The following is a 20,767-nucleotide window of genomic DNA, read 5'->3' as shown; positions in this document are numbered from 1 at the left end:
TGTTGCTGCATCTTTTATTCTCAGCTGAATGCAAAGGAACTACCTGTTAAGCCCTGTTAATGTGTCACATTAGCTGTGTTTTACGGTATCGATAGGGGCTGGAGAGGATGGAGCAGAGGGGAAATTGATAAGCCCACCATCGAGCCTCCTTCCTATGACTTTCCAGCAGTCCTGAAAACACATTAGAACCAAACCAATAATCCCCTACAGAGCCAGCCTTCTTTATGGGATTGATCTTGAGAGCATTAAGTCTTACACTGTTACTTTTTTGCAAAATTATCTGAAGAAGAAAGTCAAATAGCTGCTTTGTGCTTCAAGCATTTCCACCGCCACCTCATTCATGTACGGGTTCACACAACAGAACCTGCCTTGTGAATAATGCAGCTATTAAAGCTATCTTATTAAACTAGGTGAGTGACATAGTGATTCGATTCATTAAAGGCTGAGAAGGCTAATGAATGCAAGACATGTGAGGAGTCCATTTCAGCTGCTGGCCTGTTCTCCAGTCACAGGTCGGGTGGTGCTGGAGATTTTAGGTCAACAAACATGATGAAAATATGGAATCGACACTCTTGGAACTCAACTTCCACCTGTGCATGTACTGTAGAGGTATTGATCGCTTTCATATCAGCTGGTGATTCCATATTTTTTGCCAAAAGTTGTGCACATTCACATAAAATTTTCCAGAAGTACTTAAAGCTAAAGGAGTATTTAGTGCTAATATCGATCTTTCTTTTGATTTTTATTCAGGTGTTCTAGCATTCCTAGCACTGCCAGTAGGACTGGTGTCATCAGCACCGGAGCTGTATCTCAGCCAGACGTCCCAGGACTCGGTCTCCATGGCAGCCGCCCACAACAGCCCCCTCTCCCCCCCCAAACCTAACCCCGGAGACTGGTATCAGGAAGGCTCCAGCAGTGGGGAATGGTCATCCAAAGGCACCCATCCATCGAACATCGTCCTTCCTACTGTGGCCCTCCCTTCTTTTGCTTTGCTTCACACCAGCCTCACCTCCATCCAGGCTTATGATGATTCTCCCATTGACGACACAAACACAGTCACCCCAAACACTGTGAGCGCTGACAGCCATGTGACTCAACCCCAGGGGCCCAGTTCGGATGCTGTAGATCAAGGCCACATTCACAAATTAGTCAGGGTAGCTCAAGTCGGTACCCCAGTCGGTACTGTTAGTTCTAACCAGGTCAGCAGCACCTCTAAACTTCCCAGAACAGCATTCCCAAGTATAGATGTAGAATTTGCTGCTCGAGCGCCTCCAGACCCTCTGGCCTCAGACAGACGGGATGCACTTGATGCGCGCCACAAAAAGCCTCAGAGGCTAAGTGTGGAGGAACCCAGTGACCACCGGCAGCAGCCCTCCTCCCTAACCGCCCTCTCCTCTTCCTCAGTGGGCGCTGAGGTGGCCCAAGGCTTGAAACTCAGGGAGCATGCTGTTGCATCCCCAGAGCTGCCCATGCACCACACCATCACCCTGCGGGAGGCTCATGCTGTGAGTGAGCCGCCCACTGCTCAGTTGACGCTAGCGTCCGCCGCTCCAGTTGAGAGCCCACCAAATAATCTAAGCTCCACTGTGTCCACCACAGCCCTGTCCACTGAGTCCCACAGCTCAACAACCATCCCAGTCAACCACACTGCAGCCGTCACAGAGGAGGCTCAGACTGTTCAGGTTAACGTCACAGACAGTCCACCTGTGGAGCACCAGCAGGGGAATGCTACTGCACATGCAGGGCCGCCCTCCAACAGCAGCTCAGTGGAGGAAGTGCCTGCTCGGGGGAACGGTTCAGAGGCCCCCTCCACAGCCAGCGGGAAATTCCTCATCAGGCAGGTACCAGCCACAACCAGTGACCCCTGGACCACTGGAAACAGCTCAGGCTCCACTGTTGACTCCCCACCGTCCCGCACGCCCATCTGCTTGAGCAGGATGGATTTTGTGTGGATCGTGCTGGCCATCAGTGTGCCTGTGTCCACCTGTTGTAAGTAAAAAGCAGCAACAACACAAGAATTCTGTCAAAACATCATTTTTTTAGGGAATTAGTTTCACATTTGAAGGATTATTAACTTAGCCGGTGTGCATTTGCCTCAGTTAGTGGCAAAAAAACGCTTCAGGACCTAATCTTAAGAGTTTTAAATGGGAGTGAACGTTTCACCAAAGACAAAACACATATATTAGATATTATTAAGTAGATATTATTGATAATCCACGTTTTTTACATCCTCAATATAAAATCATAGAAATGTAACTCTACTTTAGGTACTTTAGGTTTTTTATTCCAACCATATTTTCTTCTAACAGTGGCCTGTTTTCCTGAAACATGACAGCAAGTATGGCTGTATAACCTGTGTTTTGCTCTCCTGCTTTTGCCTTTTTCTAGCTGTGCTTTTGACTGTGTGCTGTATGAAGAGAAGGAAGAAGTCGTCAAGTCAGGAGAACAACCTCAGCTACTGGAACAACGCCATCACCATGGATTACTTCAGCAGGCACGCAGTGGAGCTGCCCAGAGAGATACACACTCTTGAGAGTGAGGTACAAACTAACGACACACTGTGACTCTTCCTGCTCAGCACTGCATGCTCTGAAGTGGCAGGACATTTACTTGATGTTTCACTATCAGTCAGCAGAACGCTGTTAATGCGGATGGAAACAACAAGAGGATCCAGGTGCAATCTCCCCTGTCAGCAAACCTCGAGCCCTGTTGAGGTCCTCTTGAGCATAAACTGTTTAACTGCTTTATTCGAATCAAGTGAAAGAGAACTTTCCAGCAGGAGACAGTTTTCCACACAGCTAAATCAATGTAGTCTGGTAATAAGCATTTATAGTGTGTCATTATTAAAAAACTCCCAGTAGTGTTTAGATCCAAATCCCTTTTCCAGCTCTGCAAACAGTCCATCATGCACAGCTCATGCTAGGTTGTTGGCCAGCTATATGTTTTCAGCCACCTGACACTGACTGATGGCTTTATTGGGTGTTTGCACCAAATCGCACCCCCTGGACGTGCAAGACATCAGCAACGAGTTATGGATTCAAATATGATGAATATCTCTCCAAAATCCTAAACCATAAACACCAAATGCACAGAGATTCTTTAGCTACAATAAGCGCAAAGCTAAGCTAATAGCAACATAAGTCACAGCCTTTCCTACAGCCTGCTTTCTCTGTGAGTCTAGGGGCCAGATGCCTTATTTGTTGTATATGTTGTATAGAATAGTAGCTTTTTTTCTGATTTTGTTTGTTAGTTATTGGTGCTGTGAGCAGCTGCAGCTCTGCACAACGGTTGGGCGCGATGGCTCTGGAGGCTAATGAGATGTTAGCCGTTAGCATTGCTACATGTTCAGATAAATCAGAGGTAGCTGAAGTCCTGATACTGTCTCTGTGCAGCTGATGCACCTTTTTGATCTCTTACTTTTTACCTCTGCATGCATCATCTGTTTCTTTTCTCCATTCAGCAGTTTTTGCTCTGGTTGTGATTCCAGATCTGAGACCTCCAAACAGATTTGCTTTTCTTTACTTCTGCACTGTTTCAGTTTCACATTCAGAAAAATGTTTCATTTTATCGTTTCTTACACTTTCATGTCTATTACTAAGCTAAACTAAACATCGTCACACACATTTATGGCTAAAAATTGGGCTGGAAATCAGGTTTGTGCATTTATGTTTTGTTTCTTGATAACTGAGATTTACATGTCTTTATAAATCTGGCAAAAGAATACGTATGAGTGTCGTGCAACTGGCCCCAGGAGAGAAATACCAGGCCCATAATGTATTAGTTACTGGATGCACACAGTATTTACACGCTTTAATACATTTGTTGGACACTCTTTGACTCTATTTCAGATTGCACTGTAGGCAGTTGGCTTAGATGCTGAAATATCATCTGCTCCTCTGGGATTTTCACCATCTGACAGCTTTTTATGGAACAGCCATTATGTCTCCAAAAAGACCAGTTATTGGCCAAAGTCTCCCTTCCCGTGCAAGCTTTAGCCTTAAAGCAGAGCAGAAATATTTAAGCTTTAGTAAAGTTTAGTTTCTCGTCAGGCCACTTGAATTAGAACAGTTTGGTGGCTTAAAGTATTCCAGCATGTAGATGCAGCGTAGTTTATCTTAGCCACCATGGATTTTCTTGCCAAAACAAAACTCTACTCAGTAAAAATCCAGTATTTCTACAAGGCGTTGGGCCCCAGCACTTCACTGAGCACAAATAGATGTTTTTTTATACTCTACAAAGGCTGCTGTATGATGCGTGCATTGTTTATTTCATGTCCACTGTATTTTTGTCCATAGTTTGTGTGTTTAATCAATATTATGTGTAATCTGGTTTGCTCTAAATAAAATTTATTATTCAACCTAAAGTTCATAATTTGGCCTCATAAAGAAACTCTTAAACTTTCATGTTACTTTGAACCCTTGAACCAACAAATTCTGCCAGTTGGTTGTATTTCTTGTCATTAAATCGCAGACGGTTCCTCCCCTACTTTTCCTTTAAGTTGCTTTAAGATGGGTAAAATCAGCTGGTGTCACTCATCATTCATTCATTATTTTCATGTTGTGCAATATTGTGCTTCAGCTACACAGTTTTTATCCATCAGCCCTCCATCATTTTATGCACATTTGCTTCTTCTTCTGTGATGAGTTATTTAGAAACTGAGGGTTTGAATGATCTTTTAGGACTTTAAAGGAGTTGAGCCTAAGATATGAGGCTAAATCTTTTCATATTTACTTTTTTGTTGGGAAAACCCAGCCTGTCTTGGGCTAAAGATTACGCTCCCTCTGAGACTCATCCCAGTTTTTTGGTGCATTATAGTGCCATCTGTTGGAAGTAGAGTTGAGTCTTTAACAGTCATTTGGATTTCAGGAACTAATGAATTTGCAGATTCCCACCGCCTGTCGATGCTTGTTCTGTTTGCATTTTTTTATGTTTATCATCTTCTCTCCAATTAATGTTTAATTGATATGTTTCCCTTCTCTTGTTTCTCTGCCGTCGCTCACTTTGTATTCCTTTGCCGTCCTTTGGGGAGTCAGGAGAGAGAAGCCGGTGTTGGATCATGTGTGGGATGCCCTTGGTGACACCCAGGTGTTTCCCCCTTGATTTACCTGTCTCTGTAGAGCAGAAATCTCACACCTTAGACTCCCCGGTGCTGTAGGTAAACGGCAATGGCAAACATAAATGGTTGATTTGATTTGATTTGATCAGACTTAGCTGATAAAACGGCTTCATTCTTTCTGTAAAACAAATAATTTTGTGTTTCCCACCTTCCTCCTCCAGCTCCACTTCATTACTGCTGACTCACTATCACTCCCTCCCTCACCTGATGTCCCTCTGCTGCTGCTTTTCCTCTGAGTCATCTCTCCCTTTTGTTCTTCGAGAAGCTTTCACGTCTCCCGCACCTCCTCCCTTTATTTCTCAGTTCATCTAGCTGTGTTGGATACCTTTGTTCTGCTTAGAAACCCCGGGGAGCAACAAACCTTTACTTGTTTTGTCCTCGCTGCTTGTAGTGTAGATACGGTAGACTGCAGCGTCTGTCCCGGCGCTGAGCCCTGAAATGTAAATGGGTTATTGTTGGGCGGTTATGCTCATGCGTTCATTTTCTGCATGTGTGTTTCTGTGTGTGTTTGCAGGAGCAGGAGACCTCTCTACCCCCTAATGGAGACTACAGCGGCAGCAGCGTGGTCCTGGTTAACCCGTTCTGCCAGGAGACCCTCTTCATCAACAGAGACAAAGCTTCTGCCATATAGAGACAGACCCTCCTCCTCTACTCCCTCCCCCCCCTGCAGTTGTTGTCTATTTTATATATGTGGTAAATATTCAGAGACCTTGACTTTATACTGTATATTACAAACACAGAGAGCGACCGGAAAGAAGAGCGATGTAAACAAGACACTATTTACTATGAGGATGCACCTACATATTTTTCTGATGTAGATTTTCTACAAAAGGCTTAATTGTGATAAAGGTTTTTATTGTCTTTATATTATACAGAGTATATGTGGTTTTGTTGCATTACAGTGGCTTGATGGTGAGTGAACCGTGGATGTTGCCACATGAAATCTGCTTTAGAGAGAGAAGAATGTGCTATGAAACCCCTTAAAGTTCTTCTTTTATTTTCTTCTTTTGAAATCGATTCCAAATTACTTATAGCCTGTTGAACTTGAATATAGCACCTACGTATTTATGGGGGGAAAACAGACGTGTGTAAATAAGATAGGTTTGTAAAGTCAGGGCCTGTTTTTATCAAACTTGTTGGAAATGTGAGTAAGAATGATCCAAACGACCAAGTTTTAGAGGAAAACGTTTTCAAGTGAACGTGAAGACAAATATGTAAGGATTTAATCTTTAAGAGCAACTTTGTTTGAGCAGAAACAGCCAATCAAAGCAAATATTCCCCCATTATTCAATCTTTAAGTGATCATTTTGAATGATTTACATACTAGATTTGAATAAATTGCCTTAATAGAGTGATTTTCTGGGAACAACATGATGCTTTACACGATAATCAGAAAAACAAACAATTGCACTGGTTCAGAGTTCAATGTTAAAGCAGAAAATATACATTAATTATCATTTTTATAAAGATTGAATGAAGGAAACTGAACAAAAATAATGCAAATAAGCAATAAAAGGAAAGACAAACTGCTGCTTGTAGACTATAATCAATAGAAATAAATCATAAGATAAATGTAGTGGTCTTCCTCTGTAACATTTTTAAAAAAAGAGGCATGAAAATGTATTTTAAATAACCTTATTTTTGTTGATTTAACCTAAAGAAATGTTTAATCTAGATGTTATGCAGGTATTTACGAGACTGTCGAGAATGTAGACTGAGCCAAACTCCTGAGCATTCTTTGGTAGAAAGAGGTTTAATAAACTGTAAAAGTGATAAGAAAATTCAGCGTGAAGTTTGATAAATACAGGTCCAGATTTTATGGATCAGTTGGAGCATCCAGAGGACTTAAAGTGACTCTCCCCCCTCATGTGTCACCAGCTTCTCTGAAGAGGGACCACATAGATGTCTTAATTTCTTCTGTTGTTGTGTGTGTTTGTGTGCACGTGAGAGTGAGTGCCCCGTGCACGCTGTGTGCGCTGCAGTATGAGCAGATAAGCTGAGATGTGCTGCCCCCCTGAACCAAATATCAAGGTTACATTAAGTCAAACAAGACTTTGTATCACGCTCAACTCAGTTCGATCTGTTTGTCTTTGTGTGTCTGTTCTCGTGCCTCTGATTGTGCGTCCGTCACTCGTCTGTGTCGTGGAATGGCCACTGGTTGCGTCCCAGTGTGTGAGAGTCTCTCACCACTGTAGGAAACAAATAACCCTTTAGGTGTTTCACTGTGTTTTGTGTTTGTTGAAGTGTAGAACGACCGCGAGCTAGTCGCAGGAGCACATGCTACATGTTAGTCTGTGTTGACCGATTAAACACTGAGACAAATAACTTGTGCTGAATACCTACTGTGAGCACATGCAGAGGTGGTTTCATTCAAAACAAGCGCGTCTGAATACTCTGTTTCATTGCTGAACCTGTGGTCCTTCTATCACCTGTTTAACTTTGCACCGCTGCAGTTTTATTCAATAATCAATGCTGCCTGGCTCTGTTGTCGCTAAAGGTTTTCTGTATCGTGAGACATTCTGACGAATGACACAAACATAATCATATCTCCTGCACTGGACGCTCACAGCTGGGCTTGTTGTTTTGCACGCTCACGTTCAGTGGCACGGTGGAGCAGTGTTCAACATGATGTATTTTTTGTACTGTAGTATAAACACTGTACTTTTTACTGCTGAGCAATAAAACAAAGAAAAACATGTGAATGAGTCCCGTTTGTTGGATTTTTTTTCTTTTAAAAACCTTATGATTTTGCATTAGAGATTAATTTTGTTGGTTTTATTACACAACAAAGCAGTGTGTCCAGTTTTGCCGACCGCAGCACATCCATTGCTGCAGTAAGCTGGAATTTTCTCTTTGTGCACCGGTGCTGGATGTGGTCAGGTGACCCCCGGCTCCTGGTACCTGATGTCAGTCGAGTAATCTGTTTACAAGCCCGCTTTACAGCTGAGAGGAGGCTTAATTTGCCGTGAGAATTACTCCCAGATTTGTGGGCCTGTTTAAATCTGGTAAAACGTGACAGAGCAAAAGAAGACTGACCTTTTTATGCCATTTCAAAATCTTTAGAGGTTAAGAAATATGTTTTGCTAATTTGGTTCACATATAGTTTGAAGTTTTATCCATTAAAAATGAACTGTTGGAGCTATTTTCAGTCTTACTGAGAAATTTGGTTCAAGTTTAAACAAATTCCTGGGGCTTTATCCTCCTTTCTAATCAACCAACACGTGTTATTGTCCTGTAACTAAATGCTCAGGATTTCAAATCATTGTCAGCCTCAAACAAATTGAAACGCACAACTTTTTTATTTTATTTTAGCACACATGCCATTTGTTTGAGAATGTAATAATTTCCAAAAGTCAAACACAATTGAATATCATGAACAAAGATACATTATAATAGACCACATATTTAGCTTAAATGCTACATATTATAAAATACTGGTAAATCATCATATTTAGGGATTTGTTTTACTTCTTATCCTATTATTTTAAAGTTTATAGCTTTGTTTTTACTGACTGTTCAATTCAATTCCGTTTTATTTATATAGCGCCAATAATACAATAATACAGTCCAATTCAAGCTAATTAAAGTCCAATTCATTGTAATCATAATCCAATAAAATCAAATTAATTAAATTCAAAATTAGCCCAATTCATACATACAGAGCCTATTCAAAAACAATTTCTTAGCTAAGGAAATCGACAGATTCAGAAACTCAGGTTTGTCCTGAGCTGCACGAGGCGACTGTGGAGAGAAACAACTTCCTTTTAACAGGAAGAAACCGCCATCAGACCCAGAACCAGGAAGGGTGGCCATCTGGTGTTTGAGAGGACACAAAAGAGGGTAAAAAAACACCATAACACTGTTCAAATACACAAACAAAGTTCATGACAACAATAATGCCAAACGTACATAATGTTATATGAGGAAATAAAAGGTGGAAAAAGAGAGCAAAATGAGGAAAGGAGTTACATAAGCAGTCTGGGCCTATAGTAGTTCAATTATGGGATGTTTCTGGATCACCTGAGCCATCCCTAACTATAAACTTTATCAAAAAGGAAAGTTTTAAGCCTAATCTTAAGGTTAGAAAGTGCGTCTGCCTCCCGGACATGACTAAATATGCTCTAAACTGAATGTTTTTCTACAGTCATTCAGTCTGTTAAGTGATTAATTAGTTAATTAATTCCTGCACTTAAATGAGAACGTTGGTTCGCATTTGAACATAAACACATATATATTTTTAAATGGAAACAGAATTAAATAAAACCGGGCTCTTTCGTTCCTTTCTTATCACTTCCGGTTCAGCGTGGAAGCGTTTCCGGGAAACGGTGCAGGTTTGTCAAATATCCCGTGCATGGCATGGTTGACAAGATAGTTAACAATTCCGACAGGCAACCGGGGCGGACATTTTTATCAGCTTCTAACAGAAGTTAAACTGTCAAAGTTAAGGCCGACTTCGTCTCTTCTGTTCGTCTCAGCAGCTGTCCTCGTCCTCCGGGAGCGGATTTTTCTCATTTGTCATTGCTCGGTTAGCGCTGGTTAACGTTGCTCTGTGAAAATGGCGGATGCACCACCAGAGAAGAGCCTGGACGATTTCTTTGCCAAGCGGGATAAAAAGAAGAAGAAAGAGAAGGGGAAGGGGAAGGAGTCCGCCGCCGGGCCCGCGTCGGCGGCGGTGAAAAAGACCAAGAAAGAGAAGGAGAAATCGACGAAAAACGAGAATCAAGACGCTCAGATTGATAAGGTGAACGTCGCTGCTCTGCTGTAACTTTTTGCCTCATTAGCGTCTTTACGAGGCACCGGTGTCGCGTCAGATTTGGTGTCCAGATTTGAACCGATGCGTCCGGAGGTTTAACTCGCGCGCTGACGTGTGGTTTCTCGAGTTGTGCCAATTTCTTTCCAATCAACATCATGGGTGTATATTTTTTTACCCGATAAGAGAAAATGCCGGTTGCTAGCTAGCATATGGTCGCCACTTGCACGCATTGTAACGGGTTACAAAATCTGGCGTGACACGCGCCTTGAGCCTCTCTTTCAGCCTTTGCTTACATGGGCGATTTTTCACGCCTTTCCACGCTATTTTGTTAAATATATCTGTATATATAATCGTTATATACTCATTATCTGTACCTATAAGGGGAAACTGCCAGTCCGCTCCTTGTATCGTGGCTGTCCAACAAGGCCCAGTCGCCATTTGTACAGTGTTGCCATCTTTATTAGCTTTGCACAGAAAAGGGTGGGAAAAATAGAAGAATACCACAACTATTACTGCTAAAACTACTGATTAGGCGACTAAGTGACGTCATCGTATCAGTTATCATTGTGTTGGAAAGGAGGGCGACTTGTCACACGTGTGGGTTCTGGTGGCTGAAAATGTCGGGGCCTTGGTGCAAGTATTTCCATAAAGGCGTATTTCCACAGGCGGCTGTGGGGTGTCTATTGTGAGTTTAATGTGTACGGAGTAATGTTTCGTTTTGCCCAGGAGGATGAGGAGTGGAAGGAGTTTGAGCAGAAGGAAGTGGACTACAGCGGGCTTCGGCTCCAGGCTCTACAGATAAGGTGAGAACAAAACAAGCGTTTGACATATGCATCTCAGACAGTAAAATTAGCATTTCAGCTGTTTTTAAAACTGGTCTGGAGCAGTATTTGTGAGAGATGAAGCTCCTTTGCAGGCTTCTGATCAGATTTTTATGACCTGGGACTTGAGGGAAACTTTACATTTTACATTATACTATTATTATAACAGAAACACACTCCTTTAATTAACTGACAGCAGACATTTATTCATCTGTAAGCAGATCTGTTAAAGGGATTAAAATGTGGATGAGTCATAACTGGAATAAATGTTCAGGTGTGTGTGAGAAGCACATCCTGATGTATAGATATTGCATGAATCTACAGAAAAAATGAAGGCTTGTCTTTCACATTGTCCTGTTTTTGGCAGCTTAACTGCACTCTAACTCGAAGTATAAGGAGGTGGAAAAGGTAAATATGTCAGCTGAGAGAGCAACACTGATCATATGTGTGTCGTTAACATTATTGTGACACATTTATACGCTGCGAAGGCTCAGAAGGAGACAAACCGAAGCGGATTGTTTTCTGTGAGTACAGTAAACTGAGGTGAAAGAGATCTGTATAAATGTACAGATGCCTCTCTTCAGCGGGCTCATAAAACACTCAGGTGTTTTCCACAGATAGACCGTATCTGGACATGTCTCAGGTGTATGATTTCTGCCCCGTTTAGCCTTTTTTTTTGGTAAATCAGTCAAAAATAATGTATATTGGTTTATTCTGGGGAAACCACTGTATTTTTATGCTTTGTTGCTGCTGGCCTGGGCCTGTCTTGCCTGACTATTTTACTGTTGTGGCGATCCTCGTCTCGCATTTGGCCTCCAGCTCCACCATCTTTGTGTGGACAGTAGTCTCTGTGCTGCACTCTGAGATCTGCTGCGAGCTGGGGGGGGGGGCACTGCAACTGCAACCTGCAGCAGGCTGAGCTCTGGTTCAGGTGGCCGCACGCCAGGTTCACCGGGGCTGCAGAGCAGAGCGAGAACGTCGTAAAATCTGTCCGTTGAGACAGCCAGTGACATCACCAGCTGCAGTCTGAGACTGTGGAGCGTGGCTCAGGCACCGGGGGGGCGATCGGTGATATCGTCCAGTTATTGATTTGTCCCAAAGTGCTCGGTTATTATTTAACAGTCGGTTTTATTCCGCTTGCAGTGATGAAAAGGAGGAAGAAGAGTATGACAAGGAGGAGGTGGGAGAGGATGGAGAGATCATTCTGGTTAGTGGAGACAAGGTGTCTGGTCCCTGGAACAAGTCCGGTGGTGGTGCTGCTCCTCCTCCCCCCGCTGCACCCGTGGGTGAGTTGTTTCCTCACTTAGAAAATACCAAAGACTCTAATTGTGTTTTAGGTAAATATGCTCTTCTTTAACTTTTCTTGTGGGATTAAGATTGTGGGAATAATGAGTTGCTTTTCTACTGGATTTTCTCCTGCCGCAGAGGAAGAAGAGGTGCCTGAGGCGAAGCCCGCCGGAGTGTACCGTCCCCCAGGGGCTCGACTCACCACCACCAAACGAACCGTCGCCCAGGGCCCACCGGAGATATTCAATGACGCACAGTTCCCTTCTTTATTAGCCTCTGCCAAGCACGTGGAGACGCGCAAGTAAGTGGAGTTCCAGTGAGACTGTTGCTCGACCCGGGCACCGGTTTCGTCTAAACCCGACTCGTGCGTTTGTGTTTCAGAGATCGAGAAATGGAGAAAACATTTGAGGTTGTGAAACACAGGAACCGTGGAAGAGAGGAGTCCGGCGGCGCTTCTATGCAGCAGTTGCAGCTCGACAACCAGTACGCCATCCTGGGGGACAAGTAGACCCGCTGCCCTCCGTCCCCTGGCCCCTCCAGCACGGTCCACTCAGCCCCTAAAGGAAGCTGACCTCCAGCTGTGTGGACTGCAGCCCTAAAAGAGCTCCTGCCACCATCCCCCCACTGCACACACACACACACACACACACACACAGAACCCCTGCAGTGACACTCCCGTTAAATAACACATCTGACACATCCGGTTGGCAGAACTGAAGGACTGCATCTGAAGGGGCTGACGAAAAAAAGGGGGAAATAACTGAAACGGAATTAGCAAAATACACCCAAACGTACAACACTGCAGCAGCAACAAGAGGCAACATAGTTGTCCTTTGTGGATTGTACTCAGAGCAACTTCTCTCTGGACTTCAACTTGCTTCGACAAAGCCACAGAGGATCGAAGATGACTTTAGGCAAGATGATTTTACAAACTTCTGTGAAAATATCTATTTTTTTGCAAGATCGTTCTAAACCAATCGCACGTGGTTATTTTGAGGTGTGTTTTTTTGAGTTGCGGTTGGGGCTTCTGGAGTGGGGGAGTTCTACCTCGGCAGCAACGCTGGTGGTGACCACGTGGACTGAGCTTTTTCTTTTTCACTGTGGTGATGACAGGGGCAAACCCCAACCCCCCCATATACAAGCCCACCATCAGGCTCTTTAGTTTAGAAAGTCGAAGCTTTGTTTTTCCTTGATGTGTTGACGATGACACTCTGCAAAGATCTATGGACTAGAAGCGATAGGTTGTGGTCCTCACTTAGAAATCCTATATAAAGTGGCCTTACTGATGGACAGAGTCATCTGAAGTGTTGCCTCACAGGCAGTCCCAATCTCACCACTTTTTGAAAAGCAGATCGTACAAAAGAGAAAAACTTCACTTCAACAATGTAGTGTTGTTGTAGTTTGCTGGATGATCACAACTGTTGTCTTTCGTACCCGCTCTTTGATTTATTTTTGCTGCCCTTGATTTTCTTTTCAGACATCGGCGAGTAGCTGAAGCTCGTTTCCGCTCTGACGCCATTCTCTGGGTAACAAATGCCTGGTTTGGTTTGGAGATCACCGTGAGGCGCGGGGGGGCGTGGGACCACTTTAAAGGCATATTTGTTGTTGTCGTTCGCCCATCTTACTTTTTATTTTTTCTTTGTAGTAAAGTGGTCTCGTCAGCCCCCAGTTTTAAGACTTCTTTTATCAAGATTTTTCCACAGAGGTAATCCAGATGTCTCGGCCCTCATGAAGTTGTGCAGAACAGGTTGCTTTGTGCATGACTGCATAAGTTCCAGCAATTACTCTGCTGTGTGCATCCTGCCACCAAACTGAGTACACTTCACTGACACAACAGTGGTACCCCCCCCCCCTCCCTCAGTTACAATCCAAAACGAGTTTTTACCACAAGCAAAAGAGCTGGATTTATGTTCTTTGTGTCCCGCAAATTATTCGTCATCCCTGCTGGATTCAAGTAGATTATATTTGTGATGAAAAGAAACGAGGCCCGAGTCCGTTTGTTAACCCTCGGCTTGTGTGAACTTCCTGTCCCTCTCACAATAACACGCTGAATTCCTGTGTTCTCTCTTCTTTGTCATAGTAGGTGCCCCCCCTTCCCCCCTCGTGATTTCTGCCATATATGACGGATAAATTATCTCAAGTTCCAGCTCTTTTGGGGGAAAAAACCCAACTCAAATGATCTTATACCAAGCATATTAACAAATAAAATGAACTTTTCTCACACAATACTTTCATTGTTTATTTTATTAGATGGCTTTTGCACCTGCAGAGTGATCGTTTGTCCAGGTCAGGATTCACCACGTGTCTCCGTCTTTTGAACTTCGTTGTGTGCGTCTGAATTAGTGCTTTTTCTGAGGAAAACAACATAAAAATCCAAATAAAATGCTTGTCCTGTCCCTCTATTAAAGATGTATTTTTCAATGTTATCTCTGATTACACTCTATTTTCATATCTAAATGCCAGCTGCGGGGATACATTTCTTACCTTTTGCTCTTTTCCATCTGGTGGTGGAGTCGGGAAACCAGATTCATTCTCAAGAGGGTTCCAGTGACCAGTAATATCATCAGTCTGAATTTGAAATAAAATGCATATTAGCTACAGGCTTCACACTCCACCCCAATCTCCACAAAAGGTGCTACATTTGCATACAAAACTTCTATAATTACATTCAGTCTCATGTTAAAAATTAAATAAACTTCTACAATTTGAAGACTAGAGGTCCTCCACTAAGGCTAAATAAGTATCCAGATAGCAGACCTATTTGGGCTATTTTTGGCACTTTTTTTCAGTTCTGGCACTGGTTATTGCCATCTGGACCAGATGTGGCCCTGAGGGCATGAATCGGGCCTAAATTCTGTCATATAAGCCAGATGTCATAAGCTTGCTCTGACATACATTACAGCAAGCATTGACATGGCCCAAAATCTGCATTTTGTTTTGCTATCAGACTCAGGCAGCCACACTCACTCTTATTAAATGCTTTCAATCGAGGCCAAATAAGGGGCATGACTGGGCCCATATTCTCTGGTATTGGGTTGATCCAGGGTCAAATAGCCTATTATTTTTCTTATAATTCATCTTCTGCAACAGCTTTCATGAAAATCAGCCGGGTAATCTGTAACTTTGCTGACAAACGAAGCAAGAAAACACAATATGCGCCTGGCTGCTCACGGCTTATCTGGCCACAGGGTGGCGCTGTTACACAGTAGCCATGAAAAACAGCTTCCTTCTCGGGTTTTAAACTGTTTTCGGGAGGCGGGATAGCAAGTTACTCAACTGAAGCAAAATTGTATTAAAAACAGCATCAAGAAGAGGACGACGTCTCTTTTTTAGACAAGTTGAACGATAACCGCTGGGGTAACTTTGGGGGATTAATTCAGTCTCCATTATCAATTTGATATTGATGCTACCAGCTAGCTTTGCTAGTTACAACTTCCATTGATGATTGAATCACTTTTCTTGTGCTGCAGGTGGTTTAACTCCTGCTACACTGTGAGTGCCTACATTTGTCATCATTTCATATGTAACACAATTCATTTTTGTTCATTATTTGCATTTTTTCTAAGCTACAGATGAACTTCGCCCTAATTTGTGACACCTAGCTTAGGATGCTAACACCAGTTAGCCAATAATGTTGACATTTAATTAATTGGGTATGAGCTCCCAACCACAGATGACAAAATAAGCAAATGTGTCTTTTGCAACTTACCGCCCTAGACCCCTGACAGGAATATTAATTTACTCTTGATCATGTCAGTAAAACATGCAGAAGCACACCACCATTAATCTGCTCCTCTACCCACCTGTGGATCATCCATTGCCACAGATTCCACTGGGGCTGTGCCACCTCCTTGGCTCTGAAATTGCAAAGTTAGTTGTCTGTTTGTATTAAAGCATCAGCAGCAGCTGTTTTCCCTGATAGTAAAACAAAACAGCCAAACATCTGTAACCTAACAGACACCACAGCTGTGGGACGCATCTCAAAGCTCATTCTTGCATTAAAAAAGGCATTTAAGAAACTTTTAAGTCAAAGTGACTCAGCAAATTATATCCAAATGATCTATTTCTACAGCAATAGCCCTATAATTCAGCTAAGATAGTAGTTTTAATCTTGGAAGCGCCACATTAGTAGGTGGCGTCTACGATACATTTGCTCTGGCTCCAGTTTGATATCAAAGTCCAGCTTTGTTTGCAAATGTTTGCTGTCAAAAGTCTGCTGATGTTTGATATGGACTGCTTCCTGTTTTTAGGCTTTAGTTTGTTGACATTTAGCTTCCCGAAAACTAAAATAAATATAACCTTGATCTAAAACCACAAGTCCAAGAATTTAAGGGGAAGTTCGTTTTTTTTTTTAAACCTGAACCTTATTTCGGCGCGGCGCGTATCGATGACGTCATCCCAGTAGACGAGTGTAGAAAGCCCTCTATAAGCCCCCCGATAGCCGCCAATAACAACAACACAGTAGCTCTGAGCTAACAGAGCTATAGTACACGTTCATTCATTCATTCTTCTTAAAGTATTAGTGAAATAAAGACAGATAATGCTTTATTTAGAGGCTGCATCGTCTAAGCCCCGTTCACTCCGTTATATGGATCTCGATCACGAATCTAAATATCTTCCTGAGTAGATGAACATATTTCATGCCAGAAATAAGGTCCAGGTTTAAAAAAATGAACTTCCTTTTAAGGGGGTTGTTTAAACAGTTGATGGACGGTTCTTACCTCTGCTTCCTTACTGTCAGGAGGAGGTGGAGGAAACCCAAGACTGCTTTCAATAGGAATCAAGGTACCATTCCACTGAGAGGTAGAAAAGAAAAACGAAGGGAAGACTAAGAAAATTCATCTTTCCACTTCTCCAGAAATCTCTGTCATGATTCAGTTGAAGGTTAGTTTCTGAAAGTTAAGGCTTCCTACCTTTACACTTGAAACGGTGTTGTTTTTTTCCACAGGAACCCCCTGAGATAAGAGAACAGTTTAATAAGAAACTATATACACATGTTGTTGTAATTGGTTTGATTTTCTCGGGCAAGGACGTCGACTTTGGACTTCAAACAAAGCAGCAAAATGATAAAAACCTCACAATACTTTGCAGATTCTGGAAACTACAGTCTCTACTGCCCCTCATCTCTTTGAATTTACTTTTCTTTCGCCTCTTTTTAGTCAAGAAAAACTAAAAAGACATTTAATTAACTCATTTTTTAACAGTCTTTGGTTGCCAGCACCACCATGAATTCGGTACAGTTACAGCTCAACTTCCTTATTTAGTTGGACCTACGTCCTTGTATACAGGAGCACAATCAAGTTATTGACTCAAGTATCTTTAATGCCATGAGAGAACATTCAAGACATTTTGCCACTTGTACATGTAGCGTAGCCTGATTCACTGCACAGTACTTTGTCTTTAAGTTACTTAAAAGGTGAGTTTGTCAGATAACGCCCTGGTTGTAATATCAGATTTTTAAAAATGCTTTTAGTGACACAACGAGTTGACAAAAAGTCTTAATTGACTGATTTTCAGTCACAATTGCTGTGGCTTTTCGCCATCAGACAAAAGTATGTTGCCTCTCAGCAACCTGGGTTCCAGGTTCGATTCCCACCTGGTTCTTTCTGTGTGGAGTCTTGTCTCTGCATGTTCTCCCCGAGTCATTGGGTTAAGCGTAGGGCTCGGTATTGTTAAGCCTGACGATTCGATTCGATTTCAATCGATATAGAACCTGGCGACAGTTTGTAGGATCTGTCGAGTTGCATTTGTTTTGAATCCACGGATTTAGCGCTGGGTTGCTGCAGAACGTCTTCATGGTGGTTTCGCAGGTTTATCGTGTTGTTGCAGTATTTCAGAACCGCCCGGCAAAGTTTGCACAACGCCTTGATTTTATCTCTTTCCTGTGTTCCAGGTTTACACGGGAATGAATGAATCCACACTTCTGCTTTCAGGTTTGAAGGCGCTAGCTTAACGCTGCTGCTACTCACTCCGGTCGCCATATTGTTACGGTTTGGTCTAGTGCAGCCCCGGTCCATACAGCGCGAATCACACGAGGGTGTTGCTCACAGCGCCCCCTGCTGGCCAGGGGCTTGAATTGATTCAGAAGATTGCTGAATTGATATTGAATTGCAGGGAAAAGAATCGCGATGCATTGCTGAATCGATATTTTTCCCACCGCTAGTTAAGCGGGTAAAGAAGATGGATCCATCCATAATCTGTCGGTCGGGTCGCGGGGGGGGGGGCTGGAGCCTATCCCAGCAGTCTATAGAAGATGGATGATATGCAATTACACGTCAGTGTTTTAACAAAATCATGGATTTGAAGTGTTTACATGCAGGAGTGATTCGATCCTCAGCTGCACAACGAGGCTGCGTCATTCTGGCTTTGAAAGCTTTGCCTTTCTGTGATTTCAGGGGAACTAACATGTTTACGTTCATTTTAAAAGTGCGATGCTGGTCTGACCAACCACATGTGATTGTTTTGGGATAACTTGGGAACGTTTCGGTTAGTTTCAGCCTGACAGATGAACAGTAGATGTAGTTAATTAAGGCATTAAGTCTTTAAAAAGGGTTTAAAATCTGTGGTTTTTGTCTGTATTATATTACAATAATAAAGTTATCTGCATTATGAAGTACACGACTAAACAAAGTGCAATCAGATGATCAGAGAGACTTGGTTTAATCTAATTATCTAAATCTGTCCACCATCAGTGAAATCACACTTTCTCACACAAAGTCTACACACCAGTGATGAGTTGGTCATGTTCTTCCCCTCCAGCCCTGTTAAGACTCCTGGTGGAACCTGAAAATTTAAACCAAGAAGGTTTACAAAGTATTTGCAAAAGGTCAAAGCTAAAAACATCTGTGAATTAAACAGGCAGTATCTTATAAATGTCTTATTCTGTACCAGAGAAGCAACAATTAGCAGTTTTTTAAGTATTTTTTTGTCAAAACCACAGTTTAAATCATCTGTGAATATCAGGATTTACTTATTGGTTTATCTTCCATATTCTCAGTTTGATTAAAAAACACATTTCTGACTAATGCGACTGACAGATTTAGTTCACTTAAACAACCTGAAAACTTTAGTCAGCATCACGATTTGATTTGAAATATTGGTCGGTATGAATAAAATAAAATAATAAATAACCTAAAAATGTCAGCAAGACCAAATCAAAGCACGTGAAGTGAATGTTATGAAGTATATGAAGTTAAACTGTGGTTATCTGCAGCTTCTTTTCTATTTACCGTCCTGATATCGAGTTGTGTGGTTGGTGTTCCCAGAATAAATCCAAGCAAACAGAGCAATGGGAGTCCTCTCATTTTGACCGCTAACTGATTCCCGTGTGTCCGTACGTCTGCTTTGTGGTATCGGTCTGAGGTTGTGGAGCTTGGCTTTGGGCTTCATGTGTAGCGCCTGCCTAGTATCAAAGTCCAACTCGCTCGCTTGTGCTCATCTTCAGATCTTTTCAGCTATTGGCTGCTGGTTTTGGGAGCGCTACGCCTCAGCTGTGCTAATGTAGGCAGGGGAGAGCATCTCCTTCCATCGTCTCTTCAGTCATCAGCTTCTTTGTTTTGCTGAAGTTGAGCATCACACGAAGCCTTGTTATTGCTGACGATGGTGGTGTCGTCTGCTGGCTTCATGATAGAGTTCTCCTCATGTCTTTGTGTTGTTTCTGCAGTCGTAGGAGTACAGAGCGAACCTGTATCCACCTGCTAAGTGTGGTGCTGAGGCTCAGAGAACCAGAGTTTGTGCTGAGCTGATCTGTTGGTGCTTTTCTTTAAAATGGTGAGAGTCCAGACTGACTGGAAGGTCAGTGTCAGATTTAGATTGTAATGTTGTTTCGACAGACATATACAAAGTGATGATTATCTAATGTCGTTATTATATGTATGAATGACGGACAGCAGCGGCTCAGGTGGAGGAGCGGTCATCCACGAATTGAACGGTCGTCTGTTCAGTCACTGGCTCGTCCAGCCCACATATCAATGTGTCCTTGGGCAAGATAAACCCCCTCTTGTCCCCTGATGTGCCCGTCAGTGTGTGCGTGAATGACAGAGAAATGTGCTGAATCTATGTGAATGTGAGGGTGGAAGTGGTCAGCAAGAATAGAAAGAGTGCCATAAACCGAATAACCCCTGTCCTGATTAAAAGAGAGAGTGCCCCCCCCCCCCCACCCATCCCTCAATATTTCATTTTAAAGATAAAATCATTTCCAGTAATTCAAGTAAACATGCATTGAAGGTAATTGTGCAGCTTAGAAACATAATAAATAAAACCTTGTCTTAAAAAATGAGGATCCACCCACCACATCTCTGCTTTTTCAGGCAGCGTTTCACATTTTAATGAACTTATACCACTCAACTCAACAGAATTAAACAAGGTAACTCCAACCCAAGTGAATCCTGTGTTTTTTTGACAGGTTACTTTGTTGGATAACACAAAATCAACGGTGGAGGGGCTAAAAGACGTGGAAGAAGATAAATAATGGTAAATATTATAAGAGGTAAGAAAATATAGAACCTTTACTAGGTTTTTACCATCACAACAGAGTAGAACATGGCTGCATGGAGGGACACACCTTAAAGCCACCAGAGGGCAGGATTCAGGACCAATGACTGAACAATCTGCTGTGATGTTTTATTAAAAACAAATTTAAGAGTCTGGCAAATCAAGCCCGCGTGCGTGTTTCTGCCTCGGATCACAGCGTTTCGGGATTCAATTTGATCGAAACTCATTTTTTAAATTAATTTTATATTATAAGCATGCTTTCATGCGTTTAATTTCGACTCTTACGAGTTATTCTAA

General features: G+C 42.5%; 2 protein-coding genes across 4 annotated transcripts in view; both read left to right on the top strand.

The window, feature by feature from the left end:
* The window catches only part of tmem108 (transmembrane protein 108), a 54,754-nt gene extending 46,941 nt beyond the window's left edge, over positions 1 to 7,813 (top strand). For both annotated transcript variants that reach the window (XM_072378111.1, XM_072378112.1), the window contains exons 3-5: positions 751 to 1,989; positions 2,389 to 2,540; positions 5,631 to 7,813. In XM_072378111.1, the coding sequence (XP_072234212.1) occupies positions 751 to 1,989; positions 2,389 to 2,540; positions 5,631 to 5,747 (1,508 nt within the window). In that variant the 3' untranslated portion in view covers positions 5,748 to 7,813. The remainder of the gene's footprint in view (positions 1 to 750; positions 1,990 to 2,388; positions 2,541 to 5,630) is intronic.
* A 1,609-nt stretch (positions 7,814 to 9,422) lies between these two features.
* cdv3 (carnitine deficiency-associated gene expressed in ventricle 3) lies at positions 9,423 to 14,403 on the top strand. Of its 2 annotated transcripts, none has more exons than XM_072378663.1 (5): positions 9,423 to 9,857; positions 10,599 to 10,672; positions 11,834 to 11,976; positions 12,116 to 12,278; positions 12,359 to 14,403. In XM_072378663.1, the coding sequence occupies exons 1-5, from the start codon at positions 9,672 to 9,674 to the stop codon at positions 12,483 to 12,485; spliced, it is 693 nt and encodes a 230-aa protein (XP_072234764.1). In that variant the 5' UTR covers positions 9,423 to 9,671; the 3' UTR covers positions 12,486 to 14,403. The 2 variants fall into 2 exon arrangements, with proteins under 2 accessions (XP_072234764.1, XP_072234763.1); XM_072378662.1 differs by having other exon boundaries at positions 10,596 to 10,672.
* Positions 14,404 to 20,767: the final 6,364 nt, after the last annotated feature.

Source organism: Leuresthes tenuis, unplaced genomic scaffold (assembly GCF_036924035.1).
Source record: "Leuresthes tenuis unplaced genomic scaffold, fLeuTen1.0.hap1 SCAF_24, whole genome shotgun sequence".
Lineage (NCBI taxonomy): Eukaryota > Metazoa > Chordata > Actinopteri > Atheriniformes > Atherinopsidae > Leuresthes > Leuresthes tenuis.
Note: the sequence above shows the minus strand (reverse complement) of the source record. Positions and strands in the feature narration are given on the sequence as shown.